The 12,447-nt window shown below is 52.9% G+C and overlaps 1 protein-coding gene across 1 annotated transcript; it reads left to right on the forward strand.

Annotated features, from left to right (window-relative positions):
• Nucleotides 1-385: 385 nt before the first annotated feature.
• Nucleotides 386-10,148, forward strand: ZNF768 (zinc finger protein 768). Its single transcript, XM_036748581.1, has 8 exons — nucleotides 386-793; nucleotides 931-1,038; nucleotides 1,926-2,799; nucleotides 6,599-6,959; nucleotides 7,136-7,202; nucleotides 7,298-7,679; nucleotides 7,936-8,132; nucleotides 8,286-10,148. Exons 1-8 carry the CDS (start codon nucleotides 634-636, stop codon nucleotides 9,530-9,532), a joined length of 3,396 nt encoding a protein of 1,131 aa, XP_036604476.1. The 5' UTR covers nucleotides 386-633; the 3' UTR covers nucleotides 9,533-10,148.
• The last annotated feature ends 2,299 nt before the right edge of the window (nucleotides 10,149-12,447 follow it).

Raw genomic sequence — 12,447 nt, forward strand, 5'->3', positions numbered from 1 at the left:
TGTTTGTCGTGCGACTCTGACAAGTCACAACCTTTCTGGCCCTGAGTGTCCCGCATCTGTAGAATGGGAGAATTGAATCGGACGATCTGCCGCGTATAGCCAAGGTTCGTGGATTCAGCAGACACCCGTGGATGAAACCCAGGAGAAGTCACACACACTCTTCTCTTAGGAACAGGGTCCTTCGAAGATGTCTCGGCAAGGTCTGATCTGCCCGCGCCACCCCAGGTTGGCGGGTCTGTGCGGGCATCGCTGGGCGACACCCGTTCAATGATGTGAACTTTTCACGAGTAGAGCCCGAAGCACAGCAGCGCCATCTTGGGGAAGGTCAATATCTGGAAGCAGTAGGGGGCGGGGGGCTCCCGCTGCCTGGGGCGGAAGAGCAGTGAAGCTGGAGCACCGCCATCTTTTCTGAGGGCACTCTTCGATCACATCGCCCCCCACCTCACCACCGCCTCCTGCCCAGCGGGAACGGCGTAAAATGCCACCGGCTTCTCACCGCTGCCGTCACGGCGGAGGTCTAGCAAACACTTCCGGTCCGCTCGGTTCCTCCCGTCCTGCGCGGGCAGAGCCAGGGCTGTCCGAGGGAGCTGAAACCAAAAGGGGGCTACCCCCAGCGGGTCTGCGCCGCGGAGGATGAGCGAGGCCGGGCCCGGGCCGGGGGCGAGGGGCCCCGTGATCTTCGCCGATGTGGCCGTGTACTTCTCCCCGGAGGAGTGGGGGCGGCTGCGCCCAGCGCAGAGGGCCCTGTACAGGGACGTCATGCGGGAGACCTACGGTCACCTGGGCGCGTTGGGTAAGGGGCGCGGCCGGTGGGCGGGCCGGGGTACCCGGGGGCTCCGGAGAGGCCGAGGGTAGTGGGGAGGGGATCGCCAGAATGACTGACGAGGGCCCTCCACCATAATCTTCTGTGTCCATCCCCCCTCCCCCCAGGATTTCCAGGTCCCAAACCAGCGCTCATCTCCTGGATGGAACAAGAAGCCTGGGACTCCGATGCCAACTCTCCCGAGGGTGAATGGGAGAAGACAACAACCTGTGGAGGTGAGGGATGGGTGCGGAGAGTGCCGATCTGTTATGCTTATTTGGGTGACAGTGGGCACATTATCAGCTTTGACTTGGAAAATGGCTCTGTGCCTGGGCAGGTGGAAGAGGTTGTTTCCCCAAAAGGTTTCTATCATACAGTGGGCAACAGGATTCAAAAGTAAAACAATTCTTTAACGGTTGATGGGGTGCGGGGCTGAGATCGAGGGGGAGATATAGGTGATGTGAAAGCGAAAAAATAGCGCTAGTAAGAATTTTTAAGAATAAGCAAAATCTTTTCTGGGGGCAAAGAATGGAAAGTTGGGGGGATGCCCATCGACTGGGGAATGGCTGAACAAATTGTGCTATGTGATTATGGTGGGATACTATTGGGCTATAAGCAATGATGAGCAGGACACTCAGAAAAACCCCGACTCACATAAGCTGATGCAAAGTGAAACATATTGTGTGCGCAGTACCAGCAATACTGTCAGACGATCAGCTGTGACTGACCATTCTCAGCTATACAGTGATCCAAGACAACTCTGAAGGACTCACAATGAAAAATGCTGTCCATCTTCAGAGAAAGATGGTGTCTGAATACAGATTGAAACATACTTTATTTTTTCTAGATTTTTTTAATCTGTTTTTTCTTTCACAACATGACTATTATCAAAATGTTTTGCATGACTACACATGTATAACCTATCTGGAATTGCTTCACAGATTCTCAATAGGGTGGGGTGGGGAGGGAGGGAGGAAAGAGAGAGAATCTGGAAATCAAAGTTTTAAAAACATGCTAAAAATTGTATATTTACATGTAACTGGGGAAAAATAAAATACTAAATAAAATTTTAAAAGATAAAAATAAGCAAAATAAGTTGGAGTCTGAGTTATTCTTTTTCCAGCAGGAGCTAAGAACAAGAAGAGGAAGATCCCTGAAACTGAGGAAGGACCTGTGATCAAGAGACTGGAAGAGGATGGACAGCCCCAAACTAAGACTGGGGAACACAAAGGTCAGCCAGTAGAGCCTCCCACTGCTCCCTGTCGGGGCCGCCCTCCCACAAGGACTGACAAACGCCATGGCTGCAACATATGTGGGAAGCACTTTGCCTGGCGCTCCACACTGGTGGAGCACATTTACACCCATACTGGTGAGAAGCCCTTTCGTTGTCTCGACTGTGGGAAAGGCTTCGGCCAGGCCTCTTCACTTAGCAAGCACCGAGCCATCCACCGGGGAGAACGGCCTCATCGTTGCCCCGACTGCGGTCGGGCCTTTACTCAGCGCTCAGCCCTTACCACTCACCTCCGTGTCCACACTGGGGAGAAGCCCTACCGGTGTGCTGACTGTGGCCGACACTTCAGCCAGAGTTCAGCCCTGTCACAGCATCGTCGTGTTCACAGTGGTGAGACACCCTTCCCCTGCAGTGACTGTGGCCGAGCCTTTGCTCACGCCTCAGATCTACGTCGCCACCAGCGTACCCACACAGGTGAAAAGCCATTCCCCTGTCCTGACTGTGGACGCTGCTTCAGGCAGAGTTCAGAAATGGTTGCTCACAGACGAACCCACAGTGGCGAGCGACCCTATTCCTGCCCTGAGTGTGGGAGGCGATTCAGTCAGAAGTCAGCTGTAGCCAAACATCAGTGGATCCATCGGCCTGGTGCTGGGGGCAGGAGGGGCCAGTTGGCTGAGGTACTACCTATGCAACTTGTGTCTGTCCGGGGAGATTTAGATCCCCCAGTGGGGTTCCAGCACTATCCAGAGATCTTCCAGGAGTGTGGGTGACTGGCTAAGGAAAGCGGAATGGGAGAAACCAAAGATCCAAGGATGGCCCAGGATTAGACCAAGAGTCTGAAAGGGAGAGCCTAGGGACAGACATAAAACCCATTGCTATTGCCTCTTCTGATGGTCTGAGAAAGCCAAAGAGTTCCATAATGGACAGAACTGCTGAACCAACTCCCTGAGGGCCTAACGAGTGAGGACGGTTATCTTCCCCCTCCCTTTTGGAATTTGTTGTTGTTCAAGTAGTCTCTGACTCTGTGACCTCGTGGACCATAGCACATCCAATATTGTTCTTGGCAAAGATACTGGAGTGGTTTGCTATTTCCTTCTCTGGTGGATTCTGCAAGATCCTTGGTCTTTCCTCAATTCATTCCTAGCAGGGAACTTTTTTTCTCTTCCACAGCAGGAAGGTGTATATATGTGGCAGAACAAGGGCCAAGGTGACCAAAAATCCAGTCACTTACCCCATTGCTACATCCTCATTGTACACTAGTGACTGGGCCGGAAGGTGAGGTTCTTCAGCTAAGGCAAATTAATTTCCCAGACTTAGTGCTTTGCTAAGACTTCTTGCCACTATGAACACACCTGTGGTGGAGCTTACCCCCAAAGTACTTCCCACAGTTGAGACATTTGTAGACTTTTCTGCCTCTGACTATAGTGGCACTGGCATTGACAAGATTGATTAGAAACTCCATATGCTCACAGGGATGGGGAACCTGTGGCCCTCTAGGTCCTCAAGTGGGGCCCTCAAAAGGATTTGTTCTGTGAAATTTGGATTCCGTCAGAAGGCCACACTTGAGGAGCTAGAGGGCCACATGTGGCCTCAAGGCCAAAGGTTCCCCACTCCTGCTACACTTTAGGGAGGCTGCTCCGTCATGTGGGAAAACTTGTACTGAAGCAGCTTGAAAGCCTTTGGCACTCAGGACTCATGTAGAGCATCTGATCAGGACTGTGGCTAAAGGTCTTGTTACAGAACTTGCAGGAATATGATCATTCCCTAGTGTGGGGTTCTCTTATGTATGATACTAATATTCTGGGAAAAGCCCTTTGAGTAATCTGACCACTACTGGGATTGCTAAACCATTTGGATACACTGGTAGGTGACTGGGTGTGAGTTCTGGAGGAAGTTCTTCCCAAAGTCAGAGTATTTATAGGATTTCTCATCTGTGTGGATTCTCTGATGCTTGCTGAATGACCAAGTGGGAGCTCTGGACAAAATCCTTTCCAAAAACCCTGCAGCCACTTGGATGTCTAAAGACACAAAAGGTGCTCCTGTTTAATTTCTGAAATAATATAGAAAGGATTTCCCAAAAGTCTTAGTGCAGTTTAAAGCTATTAAATATTTCAATTAAATCATCTTTAATCTTTGTACCCTTGCCAAGTTCATCTTCTGCTGGAGGATTAAACATACCGGAAAGCTGGAAACACTTTGATGAGACATTGTTGTAAATTTTAATAGCTTAAAATAGAGGTGGGACACTTTACGTCCTCTAACCTGGGATTTTTTTTTGGCAAGGCAATTGGGGTTCAGTGACTTGCTCAGGGTCACACAGCTAGTAAGTGTCAAATGTCTGAGGCCAGATTTGAACTTGGGTCTTCCTGATTCCAAGGCTGGTGCTCTATCCACTGTGACACCTAGCTGCCCTGACCTGGGATTTTCTTTGAAAATTTCCCTATCCCCTGGCCTTTCCCCCTGGGGGTTCTCATTCTTACTCTAAGTCCTTATGATAAGAAAGGGGAATCCAGATGCTAGCCACTTCAGAAACAGTCTTCTAGCTTTTCCCTTTCCTTCTGAGCTTCTCCTAAGCACCCAGCAAGAAGAATGATTCAAGGGTCTCTAGTACAGCAACAGCAAGCCTACTGTATATGGTTCCTACCAAACCCATAAAGGAGAACGTAACCCACAAACAGTCCTTTCTCAACAGGGCATGCTGGGCAAGTGCTAAAGGGTCTTCCTTCAGTTCTAGGGTCCTATCTTTCACCTCTCAGTTTCCCTGAGAGCAGTGGTATAGGAGTTTAAAGAAAACTAGATTTGGAGTCAGGAGACCCAGGTTTGAATCCCAATCCCAATCCCAAGTGTTCATGGACAACGTTCATGGATATCTTGTTTCCCCATCTAGAAAACAGGAATAACACAGCACAACCTACTGTGCAGGGCTGTGGTGTCAAAACACTTTCTAAACTTTTAAGCTTTACTGAAACATGAAGGTTATTATCAGGTCTTTCACCCTCATCATTTCTCACATGCATTATTATAACTGCCCCTTAAATGAACTCCTGCTTCCAATCCTTTCTCTTTCCAATCTTTTCTCCCTATGTAATCTTTCTAAAGCACAAATTTAACCATGTCATAGGATCATAGATTTAGAGCTGGAAAGAACTTAAGAGGTCATCTAGCTCCCCCCCTCCCCCTTATTTTACAGATGACGAAATTTAGGACCAGTAAGGAGAAATAATTTGCCCAATGTCTCATGGGTAGTAAGTGCCAAACTGGTGATTTGAACTCTGGTCCTCTGACTCCAAATCGAGTTTTCTTTCATTCACCTTGTTGCGATTTCCTCTACTTCAGTGGCTCCCAACTGCCTCTAGCATATAATATATAAATTTCCTAGCTTGCAATTTAAAGCTCTTCACAATCTGGCTCCAGTGCACCTATCTCGACTTAGCAGGCATTACACTCCTTCGTGGACTGACCTACTTTCTACCTTCTCCATCTCCTTCCTCCTTGCCTTCCCCACACTGCTCCTGAATGCACTCCTTTCTCCCCTGTGCTTCTTAGAATCCCCCCAGAGCCTCCTCCATGAAGACTTTCTTGTTCTAGTTGTAAGCACACACTGATGACTCCCTAGAAGTAAGTTCCTCGAGGGCAAGGCCTGTTTATTAATCTCTGTACTCGAAGTGCCTTAAACACAGTAGGTGCCTGATAACACTTGTTAGCTTGGACCTGGACCCAGTTCTCTCTGGTTGTGATTTTGACAGGACCCCAGGTACCTCACCTCCTGTCCCCCCCTCCCCATTCCACTACCCAGTTCGTCCACATACGAGATCTGGGAAGTTCTTGGCTCCAGGAAAAGAAAAGGCCACATTTTCCTCTTTCTTCACCATCTCCTCCATCCTTCCCTAAACTTAGGTGGGAGGCAGTCAAGTGGGGCAGTGGACTGAGCATTGGGCCTGGAGTCAGGATGATCTAAGTTCAAACCCGGGCTTGGACACTGTGGGCAATCCCCTCTCTGTAAAACGCGGTCACACTGGAGAAGGATGTGGCAAACCACTCCAAGAATCTTTGCCAAGAAAACCCCCTGGACGTATCCATGAGGTCCCGGGGAGTAGGACACGACTGAACGACCGAACAACACACCCAGGTGTCCTGCTCCCCCTTCCCCCAATACACTCACCTCTCAGCGTCCCATTTCCCCCTAGGATCCTTTACCCCTTTGGCAACGAGTGTCAGAGAGGGGGAAGAGGAAGGGAAAAAAGGAAACTGAGCACCCAGGAGTCCAGGGATTTAGATCAAGCTGAGGGGAGGGAGAGGGGGGGAGCGGGAGGGTCGAGGGACCAGACAGGAAGCGGAAGGAAGCGCTTGGTACCCCCTCCCCCCCCCAGTCTAGGTCCTCTCTAGGATTTCCTGGCTATAGAAGGTGGGAAGCGTTAACCCCTTAGCGTCTGGAATCCGTGGGCATCCTAAGAAGCGTCTCGAGGTGTGGGTGAGTGGGAGTAGGGAATGGGGAAGACAGGACTTAGGGAGCTCAGAGGAAAGGGGTAGCGGGGAAGGGGGTGGATTTCCCCTTCATTTGTCAGGGAGAAAAACCGAGGTGGAAAGGGTGGGGGCTACTTAAGGAACCCTAAGGACGGCAGGAGGTCTGGGCTCTCCCCAAAGCCCTTTCGCTGGAGCTGGAAGACCCCGCCCCGCGAGCGCCTTCGGGCCAATCAGGCTCAGCTGGATGCTCCTCGCGCCTGGGAGCGACAGTTAACGCCCCCAAGAGCTGGAGAGAAAAGGGCGGGGAGAAAAGAAAATGGGCGGAGCATAGGAGTCATGAGACCAATCGCTGACTCTCTTCTGGAGAAGGAAGGCGGTGCCTCCAGGCCATCCCGCTCGCTCCGCCCAGGCGGCGGAGCCGTTTCCTTGGCAACGATCCCGGACTGGAGGGAGGGGCAGGCTGTAGGAGGAGTGGGAATCAGAGCTGGAGAAGAGGGCTGTGAGAGAGGGGATGAGCGAAAGGCGGGGTGGAGGGGGGGGCCCGGGTGAGTCAAGAGGGCCTGGGCCTGAGCTGTGCTCACTAGCGGGGGCGGCATGAAGGGGCTCTGCTCATGGCAGCCAGGGGGCTCCGCTGACAGCCACGCCGCTCCCGAGCCCCGCTGGAAGGCCAGAGGAGGCGCGTCGCGGAGATCTCGCCATCCCCGGGTCGGAGGGAAGGGGCGGCGGCGGAGGGTGATCTCTGAGCCGGAGCCAGGGCACGAGCCCGTAGGGCCAGCCGTCCCCCACCTCGCCGTCCCCAGAGTCTGGGGGCTGCAGCTCCGGAACCCCGGCGCACGCTTGCACGGACCGAGCGACCAGCGGACGGACAGACAGACAGCCGTCCTCGGCTCTGGGACGGAGCGTCCGGGACGCTATCCCTACCCCACTCGGCAGCCGCTGCTGTTCCTTCAGCACCTGCTCAGGCTCGCGCCCCGGGCCCGGGGCTTGGTCGGCCCTGCACAGGGTTAACGCCACCGAGTCGCACCTCCGTGGAATCCTAGAGCGGCAGCGGCGCCAGCCTAGCGAGGAGCTGGCCGATCACGGACACTTCCTGTGCAGGGGGCGGGGGGAGGGGGCTGGGCAGCCGCAGCCCAGCAAGGGGCTGGGGAGCCGGGCCACCAACACCTGGGTCGCAGGAAGGGTGTAGGGGCAGGAGGGCCGTCGATCCTCGAGTTCAGGCCTCCTAGATTCTGAAAGGGGACGGGGGCCTTGGGAGGAAAGTGGGGAAGAGTGAACTGGAGGGAGGAGGGGGGCGGGGCTCCAGGGAGGGAGAGCTGGAGGCCTGGGGTCAAGACATCTGGATTCTGGGAAGGGGAGCAGGGCCCCAGAGGCGCGCGCACACGCGCACCCTCCCGCGCGTACCCCGGGCTGCGGAGCGCCGGCCGCTCAGGTGACTCTCTGTGGCCCGCGGGGCCCCAGGGACCCCCCTCCGAGAGGGAGCTCAGACTTGGGGGGCCAGAGAGGGAAAATTACTCTTGTTCTTCTCCAGAAGCTTCCCTCGGCTCCTGATTTCTAAGATGGAGCAAGAGGCCAGGCCGTGGGGCCTAGATCCCCAGAGCCCTGAGGATCCGGAGAGCCCGAGGGGCACCCCCACAGGTGAGAGGCACCGGGCCGTCTGGCTGGGAACGGTGTCTGCTGCGCGGGCTGGAGAGAACGTCCGCTGCGGGCAGGGTGGCTGGGAAGCGAGGGCTGGGCTGGAGGAGAGAAGGTGAGGAAGATGAGTTCCAGATTCTCCTTTTCTTTCCACAGGCAGTGAGTGTGGCAGGCGGAAGAGTGTCAGTGAGAATGAGGAAGAGATTCCTCAGCAAGAAGCCTCTGAGAATGAAGATGTTGAAGAGATACCCTTTGGAGTTGAGCCTCAGAGTCCAGGTTTTGATGAAATTCCCGAGATGCCCCCAAGCCCCGAGGAAAAGGATCCTCTTGATCTCTCTCTGGAGGAGGATCCCCTGGACTCCTACACTGAAGGGTACGAGGATCAACCCCCTAGGGACCTGCCACTGGGGACCACCTTTGAAATGCCCTCAGGGACCTTGCTCACTGACCCGCGATTTGAGATACTTCAGGAGAACCCTCTCACCCTCACTGAGACCATCCACAGCCAACCTCGGCGAGGTGGGGGCCCTCGAGGGCAAGGTAGGCAGCCCCCACGTCCCAATATTTGTGGTATCTGTGGGAAGAGCTTTGGGCGGGGCTCCACACTGATTCAACACCAGCGCATCCACACGGGAGAGAAACCTTACAAGTGTGAAGTATGTGGCAAAGCCTTCTCCCAGAGCTCCGATCTCATTAAGCATCAGCGCACACATACTGGTGAGCGGCCTTACAAGTGCCCCCGTTGTGGCAAGGCCTTTGCTGACAGCTCCTACCTGCTCCGCCACCAGCGGACCCACACAGGCCAGAAGCCCTACAAGTGCCCGTACTGCGGCAAGGCCTTTGGCGACAGCTCCTACCTCCTGCGCCATCAGCGCACCCATAGCCATGAGCGACCCTACAGTTGCCCGGATTGTGGCAAGTGCTACAGCCAGAACTCATCCCTTCGCAGCCACCAGCGTGTCCACACAGGCCAGAGGCCCTACAGCTGTGGCATATGTGGCAAGTCCTTCTCACAGCGATCAGCCCTCACCCCTCATGCCCGAAGCCACACCCGAGAAAAACCCTTCAAGTGCCCTGAGTGTGGGAAACGCTTTGGCCAGAGCTCTGTGCTTGCCATTCATGCCCGCACCCACCTACCTGGCCGTACCTACAGCTGCCCTGACTGTGGGAAAACCTTTAATCGCTCATCCACTCTGATTCAGCACCAGCGCTCCCACACAGGTGAACGGCCCTATAAGTGTGCTATCTGTGGAAAGGGTTTTTGCCGCTCCTCCACCCTCCTGCAGCACCACCGGGTGCATAGTGGTGAACGGCCCTACAAGTGCGACGACTGTGGCAAGGCCTTCTCACAGAGCTCCGACCTCATTCGCCACCAACGGACGCATGCGGCTGGGCGGCGCTGACCGTGGAACCCCAGAAAGCCGGAAGAGGGTCACATTGGGAAGGGGTGGGGATAAGCAGCCTAGAGACATAGGTAGAGTTTTTCTGGGGGGAGGGGGAAGAGAGAAGGGTTAGGGTCAGATATTTGGTTTTGGAAAAGGAACATAAAACCTCCCTTAGAAGCTGGGGTAAAAAATAACCTCTATGCTCTAGGAGAGGGAGCTAGGAAAGAAGAATTGAGTATTCTTTTGCTGGGAAAATATCCCTGAAAAAGTTTTTAAATAAGGGGCAGGAGCCAACAGCCAAGAGCAGGCCTTCCCTGTGCCCTCTGAAAGTCTTTGGGAGAATCAGAGAATAGGCAGAGAGCTGACTGCCTACACACCAGTGCCATCTGCTGGACTCCTGAAGATGGCAAGTTGCTAGATGTAGGGGGATAGCTCGCTAGGTGGTTAGATAGAGTGGGAATTAGCTTAGTGGGGGAGCTCCCAGACCCACTAGGAGTCAGGGAGAGGGTGGGACTGAGGATGGGGGTGGGGATCCGGGTATCTGGATTGGGCCTGGCCCCAGCATTCAGTCTGGGGTCTCCTCTGCCCCATCCTGCTGCATCATCCTGATTCAATAAAAACCTCAATAAGAAAATAGTGCCTCAGCCTCATACATCCACCTTGGGTCAGGGTTTTTGTTGTTAGCCATTTCAGCCATGTTGGACTCTTCATGACCTCATGTGGGTTTTTTGTGGCAAAGATACTGGAGTGGTTTGTCATTTCCTTCTCCAGCTCATTTTACAGATGAGGAACTGAGGCAAATATGGTTAAGTGCGTATCTGAGGCCAGATTTGAACTAAGGCCTTCCTGACTCCAGGTCAGGCTGTCTACTAGCTGCCCTGGGATAGGGCTAAGCTATTAATGTCTCTTCCCCAACCTGATTGGCTCATTCTAGGTTAAACCCAAACTGCTTGGAGACCAGATTAGACCTACAGTAAGGAGAGAGGTCAAAGAAGAGACAGTAAAGCATACTTGTTTCACCCTGGCCAAAGTGGTAGCAGCCAAGTAGCCGAACTACTTAGGGGAAGAATTGTCTAGTCTAGTGGCTCCACTTTCCAGCTCCAATCTGATCAAAGTCCCTGATGGTTGGGGCCAGTGGGAATCTCTGCCCTAGGGAAGAGGTCAAGGTGAAGAGGCCTGATTGCCTGAGGCCCTTGAGCTAGGAAAGGATTGACTTTGTTTTGTCTTCAAAATGTGGGGAAGAAGGGGGCCTGCCCACTAGAAACACTTGGTAGAGTCTAATGGCTGCTTGTAGGTCAAGACTGGAATAGGTATCATTTCTCCAGGTTCTGAGACCCTACCTTCTTTCCCACTGACCCCTCCTTGTCTGCCCTGGCTCCTCTCACACATTTCTACTCTCTCCTCTAGCATTTTGGCCTCCAGTTTTCTAAAGCTGAGCCACTCTGCAACATGGCCTTTGTTGTTGAGTTGTTTCAATCATGTCCAACTCACCATGACCCTTGTTTGGGGTTTGCTTGGCAAAGACTGGAAGTGGTTTGCCATTTCCTTCTCCAGCTCATTTTACAGATGAAGAAACTGAGGCAAATAAGGTTAAGTGACTCACCCAGGGTCACATAGCTGTTATGTGTCTGAGGTCACATTTGAACTCAGGTCCTCCCAACTCCAGGTCTGGTGCTCTGTCTACTTTGCCACCTAGCTGCCTCTGCAACATGGCCTAGGGGAATGAAAAGTTGATAAGGGGAAGGGAGCTACCGTAACATTGCCCAGGAAAACAGGACCCAGGAGAGAGCTCTAACAGGAAGTGGGTATGCACTGTGACTTGTGTCTGGGTCCCAAAGTAGGGTAGGCAACTTGAAGGTGGTATTATCTGATTCACATGCACTCACTTTTTTTTTCCCCCAACTTGGGCCTCTTGTCTGGCACTATCAGCCTGGTGAGAGAGCACTGGGGCCCAAGTTCTGATAGTGTGGCACTGCCCAACCCAACCCCTTTTCCTTAACTCTTTAGTGTCTCAGGCCATTGGTTTCCCAGCTCTGAGTTGGGAAACCCTTGCTCTCAGGTACCATTTGCTCTCTAAGTCAAGTATCTCCCCAAATGAATAATGGAAGGATGGGAACACATTCACCTGGCTCCTCCTGAGTTAACTCAAGTGATAACCTCACACCTTTAGCTCTGCAGAGCCAAGCAGACACAGACGCTGCTCTACTATTAGTTTAAATCTCTGTCATGGCAATTCCTTTTTCTTTTAGTAGAAAAAATTATTTCCTAGCCAGTAAGGTGCACCTGGAGGTAGGAAGGGAGGTCAGCCATGGGTAGAACCCCACCCCTAGAGAAAAACCCCTGCTATCACCTTGTGTGATAACGGGAGGTTGTAGAACCCTATAATGGCAGTTGTTCATCCTTCATTTTCAAAGAGGACCTGTGATGTCACAGGTTTTAACTTGCTTGTTTGCCCCACTATCTCTTCCAGAGTCATCAAAGTCCAGTGGAAGGACAAGAGTCCAGATGACTGGCAATGGCCCAGGATTGAGTGGATGACCTTAATGCCTTCTATGTCTGACCAAGCATCTTCATGGCCATTGGAACAAACTGTTCTCACCCACTCATTCTGCCAGGGAAAGTCTTCACACGCTTGGGGTAGACATCTCCCTAACTCCAACGGGTTTGAGACTACATCCGTTTTCCTCAACATCTGGCTTAGTCTGTATATGAGAAGGTTCGCCGGATGTGGCTGCTGTGCATGTTATATAGCTTCTTGGAGTCACAGCTGAGAGTTGGATGAGCAGCCTTGAAGAGGGGGCCCTCACACCAAGGGTACTAGTGCCCCCTGAACACTCCGTACACCTATAGAGCCCTGTAGTATTTGTTGAATGAAGGAATGAATAAATGTCCCAAGCTCTGTACCTACTCTGACCACCAGAGGGAGCCCAGAG

This window comes from Trichosurus vulpecula, chromosome 1 (assembly GCF_011100635.1).
Source record: "Trichosurus vulpecula isolate mTriVul1 chromosome 1, mTriVul1.pri, whole genome shotgun sequence".
Classification (NCBI taxonomy): Eukaryota; Metazoa; Chordata; class Mammalia; order Diprotodontia; family Phalangeridae; genus Trichosurus; species Trichosurus vulpecula.

Bases quoted from the DNA above. Each gene is read 5' to 3' on its own strand.
- ZNF768 (XM_036748581.1), top strand. From the start codon at position 634: ATGAGCGAGGCCGGGCCCGGGCCGGGGGCGAGGGGCCCCGTGATCTTC. The intron at 1,039-1,925 runs GTGAGGGATGGG...TTCTTTTTCCAG, and splicing joins GAAGACAACAACCTGTGGAG to CAGGAGCTAAGAACAAGAAG. The intron at 7,203-7,297 runs GTCGGAGGGAAG...CGCCGTCCCCAG, and splicing joins GGAGATCTCGCCATCCCCGG to AGTCTGGGGGCTGCAGCTCC.